Source organism: Ammospiza caudacuta, chromosome 8, assembly GCF_027887145.1.
Source record: "Ammospiza caudacuta isolate bAmmCau1 chromosome 8, bAmmCau1.pri, whole genome shotgun sequence".
Taxonomy (NCBI): Eukaryota; Metazoa; Chordata; class Aves; order Passeriformes; family Passerellidae; genus Ammospiza; species Ammospiza caudacuta.
In genome coordinates this window covers 36,154,414-36,180,260 of record NC_080600.1, presented here as the reverse complement: position 1 = coordinate 36,180,260, position 25,847 = coordinate 36,154,414, and the positions used below count along the sequence as shown (strand labels likewise).

General features: G+C 38.3%; 1 protein-coding gene across 3 annotated transcripts in view; it reads left to right on the top strand.

The window, feature by feature from the left end:
- Positions 1 to 20,794, top strand: part of DPP10 (dipeptidyl peptidase like 10) — a 245,255-nt gene extending 224,461 nt beyond the window's left edge. For 2 of the 3 annotated variants that reach the window (XM_058809979.1, XM_058809977.1), the window contains 10 exons: positions 868 to 915; positions 3,002 to 3,100; positions 3,209 to 3,278; positions 9,572 to 9,766; positions 11,050 to 11,104; positions 14,653 to 14,752; positions 15,429 to 15,487; positions 15,576 to 15,648; positions 17,190 to 17,263; positions 18,626 to 20,794. In XM_058809979.1, the coding sequence (XP_058665962.1) occupies positions 868 to 915; positions 3,002 to 3,100; positions 3,209 to 3,278; positions 9,572 to 9,766; positions 11,050 to 11,104; positions 14,653 to 14,752; positions 15,429 to 15,487; positions 15,576 to 15,648; positions 17,190 to 17,263; positions 18,626 to 18,763 (911 nt within the window). In that variant the 3' untranslated portion in view covers positions 18,764 to 20,794. The remainder of the gene's footprint in view (positions 1 to 867; positions 916 to 3,001; positions 3,101 to 3,208; positions 3,279 to 9,571; positions 9,767 to 11,049; positions 11,105 to 14,652; positions 14,753 to 15,428; positions 15,488 to 15,575; positions 15,649 to 17,189; positions 17,264 to 18,625) is intronic. The other variant, XM_058809978.1, reaches the window with a different exon arrangement.
- The last annotated feature ends 5,053 nt before the right edge of the window (positions 20,795 to 25,847 follow it).

Below are 25,847 nucleotides of genomic sequence, written 5' to 3'. Positions count from 1 at the left end.
TTCAAAGGGTCCATGCCTTCATCTGCCATGGGGTCCTCAGGGACTTCAGCTTTTCTGTATTGTTCTTCATCACCCAATAGTGACTGAATGCTGGTAATTTAAGCACTGAAGTAACACAGAGCTTCTGATGTGTAAATTCCATGTTGGGGATGAGAACAAAAGATTTTCTTTGCAGGTTTGCACTGGTGGGGATCTTCAGAGCAGGGACAGCAGACTGACCCACTTCTGAGTATGCTGAATGCTTGGTCATGCCAGTTTCACATGCCACCTTGTAGCTGTTGGCATGAAGAATTATTCCTTGTTTTTAGTTTCTTAGTGGTGCAGTGAAAATAAAGAACGTGAAATAGGATTAGACTACATCACACCTTGATTTAACTGTGATGCTGTTGGTTTTGTAGAGTTGGCATAGCAAGGGAGCTTCTTAAAAAGATAATAATATGAATATATTTTTCAACACATCTATAGTTTTTCCATAGATTAAATAAGTGGATATTATCATTAATTAATTTCCCAGTCAACCTGTCAAGCTGCTATATTTTAAACAGTGCCATTAAGTGCATCCATATTTTTTTTTAGTCATGACTTAAAACCAAAACGAGATTATTAAAGAAAAAAAAGGAATGCTCTTTCTGGGTGCAGGGTCTGGGCTGCTGAGCAGGCAGAAGGCAGTGTCTGTTTCACACTTTGATGGAGCTGTAGCCCAGCCTGTGTCATTTGCAAGAGGTACCAGTGGAGTTTCTGCTGTGCTTGAAGGGAATTGTGTGTCTGGAGCTTCCAGGATCCTGTCTTGTGTGGTAACTAGTGCTCCCATTCTTTGTCACTGAACTACCTCACCCTTCCTCTGTTTTTCTTCTCTCCTCAAAACAGGACCAGGTGTTCCAGTTGTAAGTGTGCACAGGACAAGTAATACTGAAAGTGAGTATACCTTATGAAATAAGTTTTCTTATCATCACTAATTTCATTGGGGAGTGTGGGAGAAGGGAGACAAAGCAAATGAAAATGTCATGCAAGTACATGAAAACTAATTCATATAAAGTGCTACTAATTACCTTTTAAGCAACATCCACATCAGCAAATGGTAAGGAAAGCAGTGAATTCTAAAACTTTTTCAGATTTTTAGATATCTTTTGGTTTAAATGCATGTGACTCATCTTCTGTTTACACTTGAGTAAATTAGATGGCAGGTTGGTCTTCATCCCTGTCACTTCCTATGTAGATCAGGCTGCCATTGCAGCACACCTTCTGTGTTTTTAGAGGTGTTTTTAAAGTTGCAATCCAATTATGTTGACGTCAGGTGCAATCCTAGGATGATTGATCATAAGAGCTGACCTCCATTTGGTGTTTAGTCCTTCTCTTCTATTTCTCAAACCAGAACAACTCCACTGACATTTTCAATGAAGACAAATCCAATAATAAAGGCTTTTTAGGAGGGTACTCTATACCTCTATTTGTCAAGGTTTACTCATTATTTTCTTGCATATTGATGCCAATATTTACTGTTTCTTGGCTGCTGAGGTGCTTTTTAGTGGAAGACTGTCCTTCGCAGTTGAATTTTCCTGGTGGTGAAGCAGAGGTAACAACTCTGCCACCTGCAGCTCCACTGTGACTCCACTAGCATGGAAGTGTGGATTCCAGGAATGAGGGAAAAATTTTCACTCAAAAGCACTAAACCAACTCTTACAAATCCTCATTTCAATAACTGGATTATCCTCAGGATTTTTCCCAGAATCCAGGAATCCTGAACTGAACCTGTGTGCATCCCCTTTGTTCTGGGCCAGTCACTGTTCAGTGGAGCTAATCTTGCATGTTGAAGTACCATCCTAATTAACAGTGCCATGCTATGAAGTGTTAATTAATATCTGCACTTTAGTTTTGGGGTTTTTTTTTCTTTTTTCCCTTTTTTTTGTAATGCCATTGTTTTTGTTTGCAAAGCCCAGTTCCACAGCTCACCCACGGCAGGGAGTTTTATCCAGCTCAGTAAAGGGGAGCTATTGCTCAAATAAATGTGTTTTAGACTTCTGTGGAGCTCCTCATTTCTGTGTAGGCAGGCTTTTGCTCTTTATTACCTGCATCTAAAGTACTATGGAGTGTGAATTACTGAAATTGAGATTTATGTGCAGCACCTTAGAGTAAAATAAAGCAAGTCAGGATAGAGGGACATTGTTTGTTGTAACAACAAAAAGCCAAATAATAAGAGAGATAATTTACCATTAGTGTTTCAGTGCAAGATGAGATTATCCTCTTCAATTCATAAAGGAATGATTAAGGATTATTTCAATTATTCTATCCTCAGACTATAATTATACCATTTTGGTTGACTGCCCAGAACAAGCATTCTCCTCAGATTATCTGTTTTGGCCCTAAGTGAAGAGTTTATTATTTAATTTAAAAAATCTAAATTTTGGAAGCAAGATCGGTAATTTGAATTAAAAAAAAAAAAAGCCAACAAAAACCACAACAAATTAGCCATTCTTTCATGTGTAAAAGGGTTGCAACAAATTAGTCTGCAGCTTTAAACCAAGCTGATGATCTTGCTCTTGGCTGGAGTGCAGAAGACAAATAAGGGCATACAGTGACCACATTTAGCTGTGCTGGCTAAATATTGCATTGGAATAGGTAATATTGAGGAAGAAGATGCCTGCATGAGGCTTTGGATGTTGCCCAGCAGAGCAGCCTTGTGCTGTTGCAGCTGCTCTTAGGATTTGTCAAAGATGCTGATGTTCATGTTGGTCATCAGGAATTTCCTTGGTTCTGCATAATGAAAACAAAGCCCTCCAAAGCCAGAAAAAATGAACTGGATGTGCATCTTTTTGAATTGAAAAGTAGCTGCATTATAAAAAAAGTATTTACAGAAGGAATTAATTTACAAGAATAATTGCAAGATTAATTTGCAAGATCATTGCACATTTTTCCTTTTTGTAAAATTATTTTGAATCTTGGTGTATCTCTGGTGTGATGATTCTCCATGCCTTTCAACATGGTTTTTCTTTCTGTTTTCTAGAGTTTTATATTTTGGAAAATAACCCTGTGTTGAAAGAAGTTGCTCTTAAGAAAAAGAATTACAAGACTGAAATCAAAATGCTTCACATTGAGGATTACGGTAAATCTGGCAAAATGTTATTTTAGCAAGCCAAAAGTTTTGTTTAAATGTTACTGTTTTTCATCTGTGTAACTACCAGCCTTTAATGTTTTGCTCTTTTCTTAAAAGAATTCCCTTTACAGTTGTCACTGCCAAAAGATTTCACGGATCGAAACCAGTATGCCCTTCTATTAATAATGTAAGTATCTGCTTGGAATCACTCAAAATAATAAAAAAGTGTTTTGTAGAAAATATTTAGATCTGAAATTAGGGGTTTGTTGGGTTTTTTTTGTGGTGTTTTTTTTTTTTTTTTTGTTTCTTTGGTTTTTACCTTTTGTAGGAAAAATTATCTCATGAATTTGAGTTGAGAAATCAAAAAGCTTGTTCTTGGGAAGATTTTGTGACAGGTGCTGTCTGGTAGAGATGCCTGGGGTTTTTTGTGCTAGTCAAACCTGACTGTGCTTTGCTGTGCTTTCATGTTTGGGAGGCACTGGTGTTTCTGATGGTGCAGCTTTGGGAAGTCCTGCAGTGATTCCTGGACTCTTACTGATCCTGCCCACAGAGCATCTCCCTCAGAGCATGTGCTCTATTTTATCCCTGAGAGAAATGAGTAGACCTTCCAGAAGGGGCTCAGTTGAGATGCATAAAGCAAAACTGCTTTTAGGAACTCCAGAATGAAATAAAAGTTAGTTTTGATCTTCAGTGGTTGAAGGCATGATAGGCATGATCCAAAGTCTGTGAATTTTTGTAGAAAAGCTGTATGGGAAGAGAATGGTATTCCCTGGAAACCCATGCTGTTCCTTTAAAAGGAGATGGAGTGTGTGTTCTTGCAGGGAGAGTCAGCCTTTAAGTTATGTGTGTGTACATGTGTAGCAGAGGAAAAGAACAGTCATGAGAGTGCCTGGAGCCTACCTGGGAAAGTGTGGCCAGCTCAGGGCGTCACTCCTGTCTCCACCTAAACTCAGCATGGGTGGAGAGAGCTTTCCTGGACCTACAGAGCTCCTTCCAGTCCCAGCTGGAAAAAATTGATGTGAATTTCAGTAAAATGTAGATGTGTGCTGCTAAGTTGATGAAAATGCCACGTTACTGAGCTGTGTCACCTGGAGCAGATCTCCCCTCAGCGACAGCACAAATCCTCATTGTTGGATGTGAGGTGTTTACAGACCTGAGCTGCTGAATGATCCCAAATTCCCCTGCTCAGATCAGATAACAGGACAGAAAGGCACAAACCTGCTTATTTCTAAGCCCAGTTTGTGTTTTAGAACTCAGAATTTTCAGTTGTAATTATCTGCAGTTGTGGAAGCTCTCTCCTTTAATTGGCTCATGAACAGATTTTTCTTCCCTTGTGGAGAAACAGGACACATGAATTTTATTTCATCTTTGCAGCATGATCTTGGAGGCATGATTATATTTTAAGCAGCTCTTATACGAGTGCCAAAGGCAAACTGACTCTGTGAGTTGACCCCAGCAGCACTGCAGGGACTTGTGCTTGTTCCTGTTTCTGAGAGCAGGGAAAGACGAAGGTGTAAGCAGTGCGACGCTTCCCTTTTCAAGTATCCCAGAAAAATGCATAATCTGCCATATACAGCTGTGGGAAAATATGGGGTTATAAACTCATGTAGAACCTGGAGAAGACAGAAGGGAAGGATCAGAAACCTGACAAGTCCAAGGCCAGGAAATCACAAGCTAAAGAAAATATTATTTTGAATTGTTTTTCGATATCAAGAGTTGAAAGAAGTGAGTATTGAGTCAGGCTCTGAATTTAAACTTAACAAAGTTGTTGGTACCCAGTGAGCAAATACTGTGGCCAAGTCATGATGTATGGTTATATTTTATAATTGTTTTGGGGTTTTTTATGATAGGCATGTGAGGTAAAAAAGAAAGTCGTCAATTTATGAATACAAATTGTTCTATCTACATTTATTGTACAGAGACTTTGTGTCTTTTCGGTCTGATTCTTTGCAATATTGAATTCTCAAGGTTACCTTTAGCAGGGGTTATTTTTAGAAAACCCTGTACACTAGTGAAAGCATGAAACTGAAAATTTTAAATCTGTCCTGGCTCATGCACTGTAGCATGTTTTGTGTCCTCCTTTTCCCTAGAAGAAAAAGAAGTTACATTAAGCTGTATTTCTTCAGCAGCTTTTTACAGACTTAAAGCTAAGGTTGCCAGCAATCCCTTTTTCTATTAAAGAGGTCCCCAAATGAAATATAAAACTGCAAACTGTCACTGAAGTTATGGGAGGTTCCCTTGTGGGATGATTATTTGAGCCTAATAAATTCTGTCTAGCTCCTGAGAAAGAACTGTTGGATATCTGTGGTGTGTAGGGGGTAATTTCTTGACCTACACAGCTCCAAATTGACATCCTAAAGTTTATTTCATGATCAGAAGTACTACTTTCAGAAAAAAAGAGAAAAGTATTTAGGTCCAAAGAGAGCATGTAGCTTTTATAGGGAACATTGATTAGTTGTGTAGATGATATAATTTCCCAGATATTTGACTTTCCTGAGTCCCAGAGTGGTACTGTTGGGGCTGATGGAGAAACACCCTGTTCCTACTGCCACCAGTGTTAGATGAGAGCTGGGGGCTGATAACAAGTGCTGTCTTTTGCACTGTTCAGCTGCCCCTGCTTTCCTTCTTCCATTCTCAGCCATGGTATCATTATCATTATATTCCAGCTATTGAGAGAAAAACCTTTGAAAATGAGTGTTTATCAATGTCCTTGGTAAGAATGTTGGTTTAATTGTATGTCCATTTTTTGGAAAGGAGATTATGTGAAACATCTTGATCCAGGGAACATGCACTTAGAAATAGAAATCCAGAAGGTATAAGAGCAGAAAAGTGGAGTATTAGCAGAGAAGAGGTGTTTGCTTTCCCATCTCAGTAACACTGCACTTTTAAGAGGAAAAAGAGAAAAGAGGGAGGAAGATGATGAGTGATTTTATTATGGGGAGGATGTTTGATGTGATCTGTTACTCGGGGTTTTTTTTTTTTTTTTCAAATCACTGAAAGCTAGTAGCTATTTCAAAGGTGCATGACTATGAAAAGGTTTAAGTGTTCATGCAGGGATGTCTGCAGGTATGTTTGAACTTCCAGCACATGGTCCCCAGATGCCTGAGTGTTAAGGCTGAATCCTAGAAGGAAGCTTGTACCAAAGGAATCTGCTCCTGGTGTGAAACCTGGGTGTGAACTGAGTACAGTTCCATGTAGACATCCTTAAACTCAGCTTAAGGACCAGGACCTGATTTTGCTGTAACCATCAGCATAAAGATTGCATGAACATTCATCCATTAGCAGCTGCAAAGCAAGCTGCAGTATTCAAATAGTAGGTTATTGTATTGCTGTGGTAAAATTTATGTCCATCTGGATAGCTGGGCTGTCTAACAGATCTCATGTAGAAACCAGTTATGTTGTCTGGCACTCTTTTTCTTTCTAGAACTGTGATGAGTAGCCCATAAAATTTTAAATAGATTAAAACACTTTCTTCCATTTGTTCTCTTAAACCACTGATAATGTTTCACACTCAGTTTCCTTCTGATGTAATACACACAGTGTAACTATATATTAGAGAGCTGCATGGTAATTGCCTGAAAAAGTGATTACCATCTCTTTTCTATATAATTAAGATCAAAGTTTAAATTTCAAATCCTTGATTTCCTCATTATGGTTCACCTTACTCATTAAAAAAGTTGGAAGATAAACTTCTTGGTAACACACAGGAAATGATTAAGTAAAGACTCTGGCATTTAATCTGGGTAATAAAATCAGAGCTGATAATCATTCTTTATTTTGCCTTGATCATATTTAACCTCATTCCTTCAAATGTGTAGATAATGTATCTTAAATATCACTATCTATTATTTAATACCATTTAAAGTTGCCCAATATGTAAATTGATATTGTAAAACTGAATCAATGAAAATATTGTCCTGGTATTTGGGGGGGGGTTTATTTGTTTACTTATTTTTTTATATTTTGGTCATAAGCAGGGGTTGGTTTACCTGGATTTGAACTGGTGAAAGTTTGGGCCTTGCACAAAGAGTCAAACATGTTTATGCCCCCAGTGAATGCACTCTCAGGATAGCAAGATGAGGCATTAGGGTTGGAAAGTGAATCTTTTGTGCAGCTTTGAAAACAAGCCATTAAAAGACTATAAGAAATATAGACAGGCATAATGCAAATACTGGGAAATATATGCCTGCTGTCTCTCTGTGGAGGACAAACACTTCAGATGCTCAGTATCATTTTGCAGTGACAGCTGAAGAGTAAAGAGACCTTTTGTTGCTAATAGGTGTTCTGATATGTACCTCAATGGAAATAACTTTAAATGCTTATCACAGACTATTAATATGGACATTCTAAAAAATAAACTAGGCACTGGAAAATTGCTTCCTGAAGCAATACATCAAACAATCCATCATGCAGGGCTGGACAATGTATAGTGTTTAAACTCTGAGCCCAAAAGTAGCCCAGCTATGACCTCCAAAAGGAGCTTAAGAAACCAACACTGTCAGTTCTCACCCACTGAGAGACTTGCTGAGGTTCTGTTTGTTGTTCCTTTTTTATTGGAGGAATTCACTTTGATTTAAAATACTTTTTTGGTTTTAAGCAGTTTCTGGCTTAGAGAAGGGCTTATAAGTGTAATGGTGCTTCCCCTATTCCTAAGTGTCTAGAAATATAACATAGATATCTAGATCCATCAGATGTATATATAACCGAGATACAGAACATGTATGAATCAAATGTGATCACTGTGTTAGTTTTGTTCTCATATTTAAAGGGAGGAAAGCAGGTTGACTCACAATGTTTTCATTGAGTTGAGTGGAATGTGTTAATCTGTTGGAAAGTTACCTAGTCAAACATGGATATTTCTATGTATTATTGTGGAAAGCTGGAATAACTTACAAATGATTGTAACTGGTCTGAGGCTCATTGGAAATAATGATAAATACTTACATTGGAAGTAATGATAAATTGTGAAAACATCTGTGCCAATGTGTAGGGCTTCTGAAAATCTTACTCTGAGCAGATATGGGAGTATTGTTCTGCTCCTTATTGCAAATAATAATGATTATGTACTTCCTGAGTATATACTTTTCTGCAGAGCTCACTTGACAGTATTTCCAGACTCATTGCTTCACAATGTTAGTAATTAGTATAATCATAATTGAATTGGTTAAGAACACAAAAAAAAATACCCTTTTCTTTTTATAAAGCCAAGTATAAACCTGATGTGCAAGATAATGGTAAATCAAGTATAACATATTGTGGCTGAGTCTGCTACCAAGTAATCCTGATTTCAGTACATAAGATAGCAACTCCATAAATAGGTCTGACTGAACTTGAGAACACACACACTCATCATATGCTTGTTAATTAACTGAGTGATTACCTTGAAGGTGGTCTGTGTTATCCACAGCCCAAGCCAGATACTGAATCAGCACATTATTGTATTTCTAAGACAGGACTTATTGGAGGATATTTTCTCTCTCTTTCCTCCCCAGGGTTTACATAAGTCTATTTGGCAAAATAATAATTTCTGTCTTCATCTTTCTTTCACCTTAGACAGGATATTCCCACAGACCATCCAATTTAATTTCCATACAGTCAGCACAGACACTTTTACATTTTAATTTACATTCCACTGGCAGATGCAGCCTGCATAGAACTATTTTGCATTTTGTACAACTTCATGGTAGCCTGTTCTTTTATTCTGTGTTTATCTTGGGGGAAAATAATGACAAACTTCCCTTTTAAAACTGACATTTTACTTTCTTTGTAAGGAAAATAGTGTATTTGGCTTCAATGGAAAATCATATTGTTCTTCTAGAAACTGCATTCTCCCATTCTATTTCACCTTTTGTGCTGTAAACCACCTTTTTTTTTGTCATAAAATGGACTTATCACTCCTGCCTGCATCCATTTCTTCATATGAATTTTGATGGAGAAAATAGAATTTTCTCCAGTGTATGCTTTAGTCTTCTTTGTACTGTATTTCAAAAAAACTATTCAAGAATACAATAATGCAATTATTTTTGTTTTCTCAGGTGACATCCTTCTTAATAGTATTGTATATCCTACAGAATGGTAATCAGGGTCCTGAATGAATTTACCTCATTGTGTGTTCAGTGAGACTTTACAAATTCTGCATGAGCCTTCCCAGAACTGAGCTAGCCATTAGTGATATTGTTTGGGGATTTTTCTTTAACTTTATTATAAGCAACACTACCTGCTTGAATTTTCTGTGTCCTTCAGCAAAGTGCATTCAGGTACTGGCAGCACCGCAGCACAATGGTTATAAAGTTAAAGAAATTCTGTTGCTGCAGGGCTTGCAGCCCTAATGGGATGGTATTGATGGAAGTGACAGTAGCTCAGCAGGGTTGCATAACCAACTGAACTCTGCCACGCAGGCTAAATAAAATATCAGAGCTCGGCACAGTGCATCACATTGTCAATAGTCTTCGTTTGTGTCTGGTGTGTTGGTATTTGCAGTGATGAAGCTCCAGGCAGCCAGTTGGTTACAGATAAGTTTCACATTGACTGGGACTCAGTGCTTGTCAACTCTGATAATGTCATCGTAGCTCGATTTGATGGCAGAGGGAGTGGATTTCAAGGCCTCAAGATCCTACAGGAGGTCCATCGGTGCTTAGGATCAGTGGAAGTGAAGGACCAAATAGCAGCTGTAGAGTACGTATGTGCAAACTCTTCTTGTCTTTCACCCTGCCTCCACCTGGATGAATGAGCTCTTGGACTAAAACTGCCCAGAATGTTTTATCTGCATTGTTCATGTTTGTTTTTTAATGCTGTTGCAGATTTTGAAACTTTGATTTTTACTTGCTCTTTATAATGGAAGGATTAAAGAGGTGATTTTGGGTTTTCTTTGAGTTGGTGCTTTCTTTGATAGAGCTGTACTGCTCTGTGCAATCCAAGTATGCCACCTGAGCTAATTCATATTTGTCCATATTCCGTAGGTAAATTTCTTGCTGTCCACATTAACATGTAAATACATTTGTGTTACAATATTTTAGGCCTATACCAGAAAATATTGCTCTAATTTAGACCACTAGAACTCCATTTGCTTTGTGCAATTACTCCAGAACTCTGTGGTAGAAATGAGAGCATTTTGGCAAATGCCTGTTATTTCTCATTTGCATTATCATTCTTAGACTGATATGATTCTACCAGCTGCAGAAAAGAGTAATTTCTGTCTGTGGAGTAGTCATGCATAGCTTGGACAACACTCCTTACTCAGGGTGCATGTGTCAAAATGGCTCATACCAAGGTCTGGATGGATTTTTCCTGGGTTTTCCCAGGGAAAGACAGATTTTAAGCCAGATATTTTTTCTTCTTTTGAAAGGGGTCAGTGCTTCACCCATTCCATGAATAAGCAGCTGTGTCTGATATTTCCCCTCAGGTTATTCTGTCTTTTCTTTATGAAATTCACCACAGATGATTAATAGCTTTAATGAGAGAATTAATTATTTGCATAATTATCTAGATTCAAGAAGTTCCATTCATTTTACTTTCCTTTAGCTGGTGCTAGGCACCTGGTCAAAGCCAGTCATTTAAGCTCTAGTCAGTGGAAATTCCTGGCATTTCTGAAGGATGACCCTCCCCAGAATGAGAGAAGTTTCCAACATGTGTAGGAATGCTAAAGGGTATCTCTCTTCTCTCCATTAACTGAAAAGCAGATGTAAATGGATAATTTAGACAAGATGCTTAAAATCAGAGATCTAAATTAGGTGAGATTGGCCAAACACCAACTGTTTGCCTTATGAAAAAGGAATTAGGAAGCAAATCACATTTCCCAGTGCAGTACTACTTGTATGGATGTAATTTCTTCTTTGATATGATCTTCATGTGTAGCAATTCCTTAATGCACAAATAATGTTATTTACATCATAAATTTAGAAAGTAAAACCCACCATTTTACTTTGACAAAAGTAAAAAGAAACTTTTTTTCCTTTCAGATCACTTCTGAAACAGCCCTTCATTGATCCTAAGAGACTGGGTATATTTGGAAAGGTAATGTGCAAAAATAGCAGGCTATATCACCATGATTATTTAAGAAAGTTCATAAACTGCTGTCAGTTCATAAACAAATATATTAATATATTTTCCAAAGAAAATTTTAGTTATTAAAACAGGAGAAAAAAGCCATCCATAATTTACTGTCTGTTCTGTACAGAATTTTTTTCTCAGAACAGGTATTTAAGTCAATAAAATCAGCTTTATTGAAATGCAAATAACACTATTTGCATTTCAGAATCTGAAAGGGAAAGTATTTGTTAAAAATTCTGCTTTCTGCTTTCTGCTTTCTTTAGAAATTTTTAATAGGGACTTGGGTTTTGTGAAAGCTTGTTTGTTACAGTTTTATGTTTGGGTTGCAGTTAAATTGACAATGTTGTCCTATAAAATACAGGTTTTATATCTGAATGTTTTACTGACCCTTGAGCTCAGCTGAGCACCTACCCTGTGGTACTGTCAGCAAGCTCCTTGTTGCACCAGTGAGAAATCTTGCCTTTGCTGTTTTATCAGCTTTGTGTCATTGCCCCTAGCACGAGATACAACGAGGCAAAGGCTCGACTTTTAGTAGCAAATTAAACAGCATTTTACTGATATCTATTAAAAAGCAGCAATTAGAAACACCCCACAACTGCTGCTTCATCCATGAACCGGCATGTGCAACCTTTTAAATTTGTTAAATTGGTTTTTTCATTAAAAATGAAGCTGTTTTCTGCCTTTGAGCTCAAAGCAGTAGCAAACCCTGTCAAGTACACCCCAGTCATCACTTTTAAGAGCAGCATGTGTTTCTCCATGAAGTGCCTTAGTTCTCACTCTGCTGCTGAGCTGCTGCACAGCCTCAGGCAAGTCATTTAACCTGCATGTCTCAGCCTGTCTTGGATGCAGGATGAGGAGATTGACATTTACCTCCTGCGTGGTAGCATTTTGAGGACTGGCTGATGTTTGTGACTGTTATTAACATTTCACATGAACATGACCTTCCTCAAAGATCTGAGCTCCTGCTGCACTCCTTGAGCTAAGAAAGAAACTCACTGCAAGAATGGGTCAAAACCAGTATTTGGGGTGTAAGGGAGCAGCCAGAGATTTTCCAGCTGAGGATGTACAAGCAGGGCCAATTTCATGCACCAGGTGATTGTGGCACACACTTCTATTCAGGTTTTAATGCCTGTTACCAATGTGTATGAAAGTACAGAGGCACAGAAGCATCAACGTTTCTCCATATCCTCTTCCTCTTTCAATCCTTTGATTGAAAATACTGGTTTTGGAATGAAATCCCTGAGCAGCCAGAATTGCTTGGTTTTGCCTGCAGAAATTCTTTTCATTGCTACTTGAAAATTCCCACTTGTTTTCTGCCAGAGATTCGTCAGTATCTTTTTTCCTAAGAGTGATGTGACGAGACAGTTACTGAAGAGCATGCCTGTAACCATGGCTTTACATATCTGCCAAGACCTACCCCAAATTCTCTTTTCTTTCACAAAATGTTATTGATTGCCATGTTCCTGCATTTATTTTCTGAAAGCCGTGTTGAGGAATGAAGAGTGGGAAATTCAATAAGCTTTCAACACTGCTTCGAATTCAGGGAAATTTCCCCTTTCCAAGTTAACCTTTCAGAGTTGTTTTTTTTACTGTCAAAAGAAAAAAAACCCATAAAATTTAAAAGTCAGTTTTATAATTACAATAAAATATATTTAACAATTTCTTAGGGTTGATTGTATTTTTCCTCCACTCTGCTTGTTTTAGAGTCAATTAAAAATCTTTTTTAAAACTCATTTCTTTTATATCACATATAAGAACGTGATAGGGAAAAATTTTTTTTCCATTAAATTTGCTGTACTTATGGAAGCAGAATATGCACTTTGCTTGAAGATAAGTTGAGTTTGGAATGGCTTAGTGCTGATCTCATAAAACTGGACATGTACACTTTCAGGAAGCTCTCTAAGAAGTTTCAGAGCTATACAGAAGTAAAATTCCTGTCACAATTGGTTATGTCAATGAGGCACAAGAGTAACAAGACTGTCCAGAAGGTCACAGTGGGTAAAATTTCCAGGCAATCTGCCAATGCCCCCTTGCTTATCTCTATGGGGGGTGCCAGCTTAAGAGATGCCTGATCCAAGGGCCTGAGCTGTTAATCATCCAAGTGTGGTTCCATGGAGTTTGTGGTTTTATTCATGGAAGTGGAAAGAGAGTTTAAAAATAAGTTGCAATTCTACAGCCGATGTCTTTCTTGAAAATGTGGCAATTAGGCTGCAACCCCAGAAACCCAGCAGGTGAGTGAGGCAGCACATGTTCTTGCATCAGGGCATATGGAATAGCAATGTCACTGTGAAATGCTTCTAAGAATTTATAAATACCTCACTCTGTAATGTTTTTAGTCCTGGAAGGCCTGGCTGGAAGGAAGGACACAGGCACAAAGGGAAGAAACTCTCAGGAGAATTAAACAAGGTCTTAATGAAAACATGGAATAAATAATAAATAACCTGGCAATACCTGTCCTTGGATTAAAATTGTGCTGTGGAGCTAGTGGGCAAGACACTAACAGAATATTAAACAAAAGTAAAAGCAGAGAAAACCCAGAGGCAGAGGAAAGTTGCTATTCTTTTAAGCTCTTTGAATTATACAAATTAGAGGTGCCCACTCAGAAATTCTGTCTTAGGTGAAATCTGCTCCTGCTCATGAACAGATCTGGATGGCTCTTGGCCTTCTGGGCTGAAATTTGTATGGGAAAGGAATAACTCAGTTCCCCACACATTTCCTTTGAAAATCCATCTCCTATTTGGTATTATTTTCTTCAGTATGTCCATCTCTTAATATGGACTGATTGCAGAGTACAAGAAACCTCTTTACTTATATTTCTTAAATAAGGTTAAAGGGTTTTCAAATATTGCCATTCTTCCACAAAAATAATCTGTTCAATAAATAATTAGACATGAAGAACAGGAGCAGGCAGCATTTGTAAAAGTCTCTGAGAAAACTGTAAGCACTTGATGCATAATCTTTTTTTGGATCAGCTTGTGTTTTGCATTATATTTTCCCTGTCATGGGATAATTTTGTCTTCCTGAAATGTGTTGTGCCAAACACAAAACAACAAAAACAACAAAATACTTGAAGAAATACCAATTTTTCAGTACCAAGGAAGGGAAAACAGATGGCAAGCAGAGAAATTTGAGGAGCCTGTAATATACAAGTAAATCATTGATTCCAGGTGCCACATTCAGAATTCCATTTTCTGTGAGTCTAGAATGATTACTTCTGTAAGTGGATTGCCGGTGTCATTTCAAGGAAATCTGTGGTTTCAAGTTAAAGGTTTCAAAAAGGTTTCGTGACTTTCTGGTATCAGCTATTCCAGGGGATATGTGTTAGACTTCAGAGATGGTGAAGAAATGTTCAATACTCATTAACTGCATAGATTAAAAGTCATGACCAGGTCAATGAGATCTTTATATACCCTTAAACTATAAAAAATATACCACTGGATTAGCACAATGGCCTTTAGCTTTATTTTTGCTAGAATGAAATAAATAAAGCAAAATTTCCATCCCATTGTTAGGGGTATGGTGGCTACATTACATCAATGATCCTGAAATCCAGCGAGCGGCTCTTCAAGTGTGGAGCTGTGGTGGCACCAATCACAGATATGAAGTTATATGGTGAGTAATCCCTGCCCTAAACCTGGGTGATACTTTATTCAAAATAGCTTTCATTCATGGAGCTGCTCTATTTTAAATAAGGGCAGATAACATAACAACGTTAGTGAGATTTTACCTCACCGTCTTGGTCTCTTCTTTAAATGAAAGTAAAGCTGACAGTGGGATAGTTCACCAAAACCCACAACACACTTGGGATTATTGACAGCACTGATTTTGCAGTTACCTCATTTCTTAAGAATCCTTTATGTATATCAGCAAGAATCAGATCTTTTATTAGGAATGAATCCTTTAAAGTTAGCTGTGAATTCCCTACAATATCAGCCATGTTGTCATTCAATCACAGGTTATTTGGTTCTGTATGTAAAGTTTTGGGCACTGTGATACACAGAAAACCAGACCAGATTACTTTAATGGTTTGTTAGGTTTTCTTTGGGGTTTAGCTTGTGTTTTCTTTTGGGGTTGGGTTTTTGTGTTTTTTTAAATTTTGGTTGTTTTTTTTCTCTTTTTAACTATTTAAAAGTGAGTTTAAATGGTGCATCAAAATGGTACATTCTGTGTCTCTAAATGAAGATCTTGACTTCATGGCTTAAAAAGCTTCTGAAATGATGATTTTTAAAAAAGAAATGACTTGAAATTCAACAAGATTTGTTGTTTTGTTTTGTTTTTATTTTTACAGCATCAGCTTTTTCAGAAAGATACCTTGGGATTCCATCAAAAGAGGAAATTACCTATCAGGTGAGTTAGCATAAACAAGTAACTTAAAATTACCATTTTACTCTTAAAATGCAATCCAAATACAGCTTTGTGTGTGTTTGTTCACTAGGCATCCAGTGTATTACACAATCTTCATGGTTTAAAAGAAGTGGATTTGCTGATAGTTCATGGGACAGCTGATGGTAAGTATTTACAAATGCAGCTAATTTGGAGTCAGAGCTTCTAATAGGCAGGTGTTGAAGGGCTGATGAGGCACACACCTAGCAAGCACATTTGCAGTTTCTTTTTCCCTCTGATAGGATTTTTTTCTTTTGTTTCAACTGTCACTTCCAACTCTGAACTGATGAAGCTTTTTTTTTGCTGAGGATTTGCACCTTTTAGGTGCTGTATGTTCTAATTTGTTTAAATCTTGTGGACGACTGTGATGCTAGTGAAAGTTATTACATGAATTATTAATAGAACAACATACATTTTTAATGTTGTCTTAAATTCATACAAATTCTGCAGAACTATCAGTACAGCTGGTGAAAAACATCACCAAATGGGAAGTTAATCTTTTCATCTAAGTAATTAAAAGGTACTTGCAAACCTTCTGAAGCTACACAGAACCTTTCAGTAGCACCAATACTTTTAGCAGTAGATTAAAACAGGGTAAGTTCTAGCACTTTAGATGGAATCATAAGATGTATGAATTGAGATAATTTGTAATTGCAGATTTCACTGCAGTGTATTCTTCTGAACTTTCTTAACTGATGTGTGAAGAATGAGCTTTGATGCAGGCACAAATTACAGTGGTGCAAACAGCTGCTCTGTACAGACTGACATGCCTACTTCTTCCCCAGTATTTTCTGGTGGATGTGGGATAATACAAGGTTTCTTACTCAGTCTGGAGGGATAAGTGCCTCTCAGTGGTGAGGGCTGAGGTGACAGTGCCCATGCACAGCTGGCACAGTGCCAGCCCATCATCCCTGACTTGCCAAACCCATTTTATTGATCCAAAGTGCAACCAGGGGGGTGCAAACCCTGTCCAGTGCTTCTCCCCAGAGCACAGCAGGGAGGGTTGAAAATAAACTGGGTGACTGAGCAAGCATGGGGGGCTCAGGCTTTACTGGTTGCAACAGGCAGCAGCAATTTCTGCCCCTCTGAACCAAGCTGGAGGGAACTGGGGCTTTGATGAAGTCTGAGCAGTGCATGGTGCTCTTGCCTGGCAGTGTGGGTGTCTGCTGCCCCTGCTCAATATCACATCCAGTGACACTGCCCAGAACACTTGCAGCCTAAACTCTGCAGGGTTAGACATGGTAATCATGGCCTTGCCACACAAAGATCAGGTTACTGATGAGTTCCAGAAAATCCATTACCTAAAGAGTGGGGTGTAAATGACCCCGTGCAAGCAATAGAAAATGCAGTGTGCTTTCTTTCAAGGCAATTAGAAGATGCCGTGATGTTCAAACAGAATGGTTTTACACATCTCTAAGCTATCACAGTATGTGTAAATCAAAGGTAAACAGAGGAGTCCTCACTAAATGAAAAGTGTGGCTTCCCCTGGGGCTTCCAGCTCCTTCCTGCTGTAACACCCTGTTGCTGGTGGGGCTGGCCTTGGAAATAGTCAGCTTCAGATCCAGTAATTACAGAGCCTGGAAATGTTTTCAGCCAAAGCTGTGTAACAGATAAGTATTTCACATTACTGTAGCTGTTTCTAATAATATCAAATGTTTTCTTGCAGCTAAAGTTCACTTCCAGCATTCAGCAGAACTAATTAAGCGTCTAATAAAAGCTGGGGCTAATTACACTATGCAGGTACGTGCACCTGTGACTTTTCCTATAAACATAGTTGAACATTTAACCTCCTGTTGCTATTTCTTCACTGCAAAGGACCCTCTCTACCACAACACAGTGGTATTTCCTTAATTTGCAGTTAGAACTCTGTTTAATCCCATTTTTCTCACTGTTTGTGTGGATATCAGGAGCTGTATCATCATCTTGTTCTCCTGGACTCTTTCTCCTCTCTCTCATCTTTCTCTTTTCCACCTGTTTATCGTAGAATTATACAAAGTGCTCTGGAATCCATGGGTACTCTGTAACATGGAGGGGTTCCTTTTTACCTAAAAATGGTATTGGGTCACATGAGAGTAATTTCCCCTTATTTTCAACATTTACATTTCTTGGAAGAGCACAATAGAGCCTCTGTCAAGGCATGGGCTTGCATGGGACACACCTGGAGCACATGGATGCTGCTGCCAGAGGGTTTTGATTGAATCAGTCTCTAAATACTCCTGATGCTTGTTGGCCATTGCAAACCTTGACCCTGCTGGCCTTCGGGTGATCCTGTAGTTTGCACTGGAGTGTGAGCTCCTGTCAGGGAGGAGGTGGCAGGAAGGGGCTTGGTGCCACTTGGGGAAGAAAAAAGGACTTTAAATGTAGAACTGTTCCTGCTACCCATGTGGTTTCAGCTGAGGTGATGTGAAGGCCTGTGAAGGAGAGAGGAAGAAGCAGGGATGACAGAGCTCTCACAGAAGAGCCCTGTTGAGCTGTTCTCATGCAACCTTGTGATAACCTGGGTTGGAGGAGGCAGCTGAAGCTTTTTGCCTCAGGCCTCCTCAGGTCTCTTATCTTGTGGGCTGGATTTCTTCATCCAGCCTGCAAATCTTTGCTTAGGCTTACTTGGGAGAAATTCCCAGTGGTATTTGTTTTAAGAGATTAAAATGCCCACATCTACCCAAGGAGAGAGAAGAGACGGGCTTTGGACCAGATAGGAAGATAGTTAAGATATGAATAAAAAGGGTTTTTGCCAAACACTTAGAAGTTGAAATACTGAGAAGTCCTTAAAAGCATGAGGCAATTAACCCTCATGGATGTTAATGGGATTTGGATGCCTAGGCACTATTGAAAATGCTAGCTAAAGTAAACTGTTGTAAGCACAATAGCTGAGAATATAAATTTTTTCACTTCTGCAGATCCCACTGCAGTGGTTGTAAGTTCAAATTCCAAGAGAATGAGCCTTACTTTGGGTTTTTTTAGCTTTCCTCGATGCCATAAAACTAATGCTATCATCCTGTTGTCATCTAAAACATGTTGAAGATCAGAGAAAGAAAATTAGAGCCCTAAATATTTGAAAAGCCTTTAAAAACTATTTACTTTTTTTCCTTTCTCCTCTGCCAGATCTATCCGGATGAAGGTCATAACATTGCTTCTGAGAAAAGCAAATATCACCTTTACAGCACAATCCTTGGGTTTTTTAGTGCTTGTTTAAAGGAGGAGACACCAATTTTACCACAGGAACCTGAAGAGGATGAATAAGGAAGCCTATTTGTATAGTACTGAAGGGGACTTACTCTGCAGCTCAATAAAACATTAAATAAAAGTGACTGTAAGATTGCAGATTCTGCAGAAGCTCAAGGGCAGCTAAAGGATACCACAGTGGAACAGCACATTTACAGACAATGAGCTAATAAACTGGAATTCAACTACAAAGTCCAAACATATTACCAAGGGACAAAACCTTTACCTTTGTGGAAGGTCAACTGTTGGTTACAGTTTCCCGGAAGAACTTAGTTTTGCATAAGTGTAGGGTTAGTGCATGTTTGTTATGTTAAGCCTCACTGTTGGTTCTGTAAGTGGTTGCTTGTTTTTTGTTTTTGTTTATTTTTTTTAATTTAAATGCACATCTTTATTCATCTTTGCATAAGGCACAACCTATCACAAGTATTATGGCCACTAATATTCTAAAAGGTGAACTGGAATCTAACACTGTAATGTTACAATAAGTGCAATTCTTCTGCTGTCTATTACACATAAGAAACCACAGAGATAATAAAGGGCACGGTATTTTCTCTAGTTTCTGCTCAAAGGGGATATTGTCTAGTGCATCATATAACATGGTTATTGAAAATTATTTCCCCCACACAATTTAAGCATTTACAATTATTATTGTACCTATTAGTAACCAATAGGGGTCTTTTTGGTGGTGTGCTCTTGGTCTTTATGTATATACCCAGGAATCCCTAAGCAGAAATTCTTTCTGAGCTTGAAGAAACTTTTTCAAGATGTAATTGACAGCTGTATTTAAAACAATATCTGCAATTGAAATCATTCCCCCGTCCAAAATGTATCTATTGTTTCCTTAAAATATGTTTGAGTTGTGTTTTGGTATTGTTTATAGTAGTTAATAGTTTGCTGGTTACACTCTAATTTTAGAATATGCTACTTTGTCACATGTAAATTAGATACATAAATATTAAATTATAGTTTCAGATAAAGAAAGTTTATTAACAATGTATAATGCCATTGAGTAATACTTTACTCCTCAAATGAGGACATATTTTGTATAGTGCATCTTCCTTTCCTCCCGTCTGCTCTCAGATGTAATTCTGATGTTCATCACGGTGGTGACGTAGCTCCAACACTCCTTTAGTTCTTATTCCAAGGCTGCTCATTCAGTCTCTTGCAACAAGATTTAGCTTCCACAGCATCACAGAGGAATGAAATGTTTTTCATTCAAGGCAAAGGAAGATCTGACAGATTAGATTTTATTATTTATTCAGAGGGCGAGCCCCTCGTGCATCCATTTATTTGCCAGGGTGAAGTACAGCAATAGAAATTGAAACTATGAAATAAACAAGGCAGCCAGGTTGGGTCTGCAGAATATTAACTCTGATCATGGAAAGCAAGTACAGTGTTGGTTTCATTTGAGATATCTTCCTGAAGGTATGTGAAAACTCCTGACAGATGCTGTGCCACTTATAGGGGAATAGCTGTAGTTTTCTTATTTCTGGATATATTCCAAATACTTTCCTATATAATTAAGGTTTAATTTCTTGCAAGACTAAAATGAAAGTAATTTTTCAAGGTAAATATGCTATTTAAGATGTAAAGTTCTGCATATTTTATGAGAATGAGAATTGTTTTTAATGTAATGAAAAATCACCTGAAGCTTTTTTACTCATCACTTCCTTCTGGAATATTTTCTTTCACTGTTAGGATTTTTTTTTATGATGCAAATAATTAATTTGTCTGAAAGGCGTGGTTTTATGGAACACTGAAAAGTCTCTTGTCTTTTAATGTTTAGTAATTCTCTCGTTTTGTTAGCAATGTTCAACTATTTTTCAATTAGTTTAATACAATTTTAATGTGCAATGATACCTTGTTTGGGTCCCAGTGTCACCACAAAGTATGACTTTGCTTTGTGGTATTTATAGGACATATGGAGTACATATGTATAGTGTAGGTAGGGTATAATTTATGGGGGCTGCAACGTGCACTACAGTAAGATCACACAAAACAACAACAGAAAAATAAGAGCAGAATTCAAACAAGGTTTTTCAAATCCTGTTTTCTATGGAGGAGCGTCGTTTTCAAGTCTTCTGTTGGCTGGGACTGCTGCTTTGTGATTTTATAAATGACACCCGTCACTTAATAAACGCTCACCTGACAACACTGATGCTTCTCCTAACCAGACGTGCTCCTAACTCATCCAGCTCAGTTCACTGAGGTGGTTTTTCCCAATATGAGCCAAATGCACATGAAGGAAACACAGGCTGTGGGTGTGTGCTGAGCCTCGGCTCAGCGTGTGGAGGATTTGGGAAAAGGCCAATTCCCCCCAGATGTGCTGGTTGGTGTTCCTCTGCAAAGCAGCCACTCCGTGCTTATGTTTGCCATGTGTCACACTTGCTTGTGTTAGCTGCCTGCAAAAGGAACGCTTGTGTCTCAGCAGTGCTCAGGCAATGTTATCTCAGATCTTTGGATCCTGCACTGTTTCCTCCTTTCCCTCTAGCTCTGTTTCAGGTCCCCATTCCCAATTCATTCTATCCCAACATCACACCTCCAGCTTTTCCAGCTTTGAACGTCTCATGGGACATGGCCTTCTGTGGGAATGCCTTTGGCAAGACTGGTACATTTAAAAAATGTGTTATCTGAAATCTGGGTGGACATGTGGTATGCTTTTAATGTTCTCGTGGTTTCTCACACTGTCCTACAGATACAGATATTTTTTATGTAATTATGTACACAAGGGTGAGAATCAGACACAAATTAATTGCTTTTACTGATATTTTTATGCATGAGTTGAACTCAGATATTGCAAAAGTGTTTGCCAGATGCAGGCTCTGCTAGTTAGACTGAAGAATTTACCTTTACTTTTGCTGATCTGTTGAAATAATCCTTCCACTTAACAGCACCACTGAACAGTGTTACCCATCAGATTCTACATTATAACTTATGGCAATCATTTATTACTCCAGGCGATCTACAGTAGAGCAAGTGTTAGTACACATTGCACTGAAAAAGCACAAGTTTAGACTTCTTGTAGCTTATCTGCTGTTAAACACCATGATGATATTTTAGGTCTGAAAAATTGCTGTTTGATTCAGCTGTCCTTAAAATATGACACTTACTAGAATAGACCTATTTATGGAAAGCTAGGGAATCAGCATATCCATTTACTGCTTGCTAAAGCTTATCTTTACCTTCTTGATTTCCTTGCTCCTTTTTCTGCTACTACAACTTGCAAAATCTATGAAACCTGTAGGTCATATTGAAATTTCAATTATATTACAAAACCAGCCATAACTGCATGTCAATTGGAATACTTTCCCCAGATTGTTGAGTACAAAGAAAGGCTGATTATTTTTTAAAACTAATTTATTTAATCTTTTGGCAGCAAGGATGGAATTATTTATGACCTGGTTCTTTCAATGTCTGCTGTGATTTGCTATAACCAACTGCTCCTTGTTGCTCAGTTTTTGGCATATGTAGATTTTTCTTTGTGGCTGAAAGTGAAGATGATTATCTCTGTTCTCTCAGCTCTGGCACTTTGAGTATGGAGTCAGGTTAATTTAATTGAAATATTGCACCTTTTAAGGCAGAAGAGCTTTTATTTGATCTGAAGCCAAAGATTCTCCTTGGAAACTTGGAATATTGGGTGTTGACTCCTCTAATAAAATGCAGAGGATACAAGGTGTGACCTCGTATCCCTCCACACAGGTTTATTGGACTTCAGAGAAGAAACAAGAGAGGAAGAGGACGCAGAGATCCTGAATACCACTTTCTTCTGCACAGTTTAAAAGTACCCAGGCAAGGTGCAGTGGTCCTGGTGTTTTATATTTACTGCAAGTAACTCATCCTGGCAAGTCAGGTGCCTCCAGGGAAGGAAGAACCTCACTGGTATCGATTACTGATGCATCTTCTGCACCTCTTCAGTGGCATTAGGATTCCTTCTCCTTATCCTCTGGATGATTTCAAGAGTGCTACAGAGAATGGGGAGCTCCTGGGTTGTGGCTAAGGAGAGTCACAACTTCCCAGGCAACTGGAGCTTTGAAAAGGAAATAAAGAATTTAGTTAAACTTCTGTCTGTTGAATTTCAGACATGAAAGTGGAGAAGGAGCCTGACTTCAAGGAGGTAGGTGCATTACAATGTTAGTGATTCTTTCATTGGGGCGGTAAAACTACAGGCATCTTACAAATGCAGCTCCTAAATGTGCAGTGGTGAATAAAATATTTGTTTTCCAATGTCTGCAGATTACAGTGTTGTTGGACTGGATATTTGGATAGAATTAAGGAAATTAAACCACCCGAGTGTATGCAATCCAAAGTTTCCATTTATCTTGGGACTAGACCTCTTTCCTGTATAATTAGTTTTGAAATCCAATATCCTATTTTACCTAATTGGAACTTAACGACAAAATTGATTTAATAATGCCTATACTCCATGAGGACACAAATTTTATATATATATACACAATTATTTTAATTATCTTATAAAGTGGCAGTAGCTTTTTTTTAGATTTCATGACCAAAGGGGGAAAAAAAAAAGCTTCTGATTGATGAAACCATCAGAGGGTTGGTAGGGAGATACACAGGAAATATTTCTGTGAGGAAATTGATGTTTTCTGCTGTAACATATTTTGTGTGCTGAATGAGCTGAGAGTGCAGCTCCCTGAGGTGCTTCTGTGGGAATTTGGATGTTGGTGTCCCAAGGCTGGTGTGGGGAGCAGGCACCATTTCAGGCACGTGTTCCCATCCCCCAGGCAGTGCAGAACTTTCACAGTTCTCTTTGTGGAGGAGGGTCATGATCCAAGATGGATCCAAGTCCATCAAAGAACACAACTGATAGGAAAAGGTGTGAAATTGTTGCCTTGGGAATAAGAAGAAGAATATTGTTAAAATGACAGAGCAATGTGGGCATCTTGCCGGTCTCCAGTTTGTCTGGGCTGAGGGTGGGACCTTGGCCAGGGCACCTGGTGCCCAGCTCCACACCCCCAGCTGGCAGAGCAGCTGGCAGCAATTACAGCTCCAGCAGGGTCTGTGAATGCTCCAGCTTCCCTGTGGGGAAAAAAGGGAAGGGCATATAGTGCATGGACAGAATATCTTGTGCCTGACAATGCTGCAGAGGAGCTCTTTTAATGAAATGATGCGTCCAAAATCCTAATGGAGAGCAGCACGTGGCTGAAAAAGTGCTCTGGTTTGTTCCACCCCTCAGCCCCTTCCTGGCACATGCATTTGGCAAATAAAAGAGTGTGTTGAGTCCAGGCTTAAGGGTCTCAGCACCATTAGGAGAGGGTTAAGGAAGAAAAGTGTTCTGGGAAGACAAGCACGGAGACACTTTATTGGAATATGTTGCTCTCTACAGAGCTGTCACTCCAAAATAAAGTGGTGCACAGGTAACCTTAGAGACAAGTGTAGCCAGTGCTTGATTCAATAAACTTTCAACTAAGGCAGGAAAGGCAGATCATTCTGTTATTTCCACAAAAGAATGATAAATTATGTAGTTTCTTATGGATTTTCAGTCCTTTGTTTCATTTATACACTACATTTCAGATAGTAATTAAAAAATACGAGTCATGTTGGATACTATTCCACATTTGAAAGAAGCAGTTACAGTAAAATATTTCATTTTTAGAGAGTGAAAATTGTTACATTTAAAGGTATTTACATTGCCAGGTTAACTGATCTTCCTTTTGGGTTGTAGTAGATACTAAATTTATTGGTCTCACAGGTTTTTTAATTGCAGTGGAAATTGCTCTGAGCTTGGACAGGGGAGCTTATCTTTTTTGTAGGAATTGCCTATGGAAATGCAGTGAATCTGAATACCAGTGAAATATTTGAAGGAGGGCTTGTAGAACAGCATATGAAAAATATAGAACATCTTATCTATATACATACTGGGAAAGTGAGGAACAGGAAGGAACAGGTACAGTAATTTGTCAGTATAATCGGAATTAAGCAAGACAAAAGAAAATCCAGTGTGAAAAACTGATTTAGGCAGAAATTTTAGTCTAAAAAGGGAGTACTGTGAGAAAGCATATAAAATTTTGTAGCTTTCCTTTACCCTAAATTTTGTTCATTCAAGAACTTTCTGAGGCAAGGCTGGATGCAAAGTTGTAGACAGATTTTTCCAACAGGGACCTGAGTCTCTATCGGTCATTTTCTTATTAAAAGAAAATATTTAAAAATCAAAGCCCATAGTGTAAGCTAGGAGCTTAGCAATAAAAAATTGAAAGAACAGGGGTTAGGCTAATTTTGAGGAGCACAGTGCTTCAAGAAGAGGTCTCATCACAGTGGGAAAATAGAGCAAGGTGCTGTTTATAGCAAGTGAGGAAGTTGAAATGTGGTTCATGAACAGCAACAGGATAAGACTCTTTCTATCTTACTATGATGTGATGAGAAGGTGCAATTTCTTTAGTATGCTAATGAGTATTCATTCATTATAGCAAGTGATGGATGAAGGGTGTCTGCCATGTCTTGCCCCTTCAGTCCATGAAAGGGAAAATAAAAAGCAAACCTAACCTCTTCTGGTAGTTCAATTTAGGATTATGGTTTTGATGAAAAAAATAATACAGTCCACATGAGCATGTTAAAAATTGACTCAGTGATAAGCACCCACTTTTTTTTTCAAGCCAGTCTCTTTCACAGTTAATCCATCTGCAGAGCAAACTTTGGCAATTACTGTTTCCTAGTCTGTCAGCCTTGGTTGCTCTGTGTTAGCATGGCACCCTGGGAAGAGAGCACAACTCAGAAATACTGATACAAAAATTGCAGTTTAAAATATGGCTGTTGATCAATCTGAAAGATTTAAGAGCTTTTTTCTAGCATCTTAGCTGAAGCATTTAATTTCTACAGATAAATATTGATGTTGTTGCCTTAGGAGCCTTCAATTCTTCATCAAATCCTGGTTTGGATTTTGCTCAGTGACAGGCTTGGGGTGAGGGGAAATACATGAGGATGTGTAAACAGGAAACCAAGGAACACTGTGTAACACACACCTTGTTAGTGTTGTCCCTCCAATACTGGGTCTGGCTTCCATTATTTTCTGGAACCAAGTATTGAAAAAAAGGAAGCCATGTCTGCACTTCATCCAGGAACTGCAATGAGATTCTGGAGCTACAAA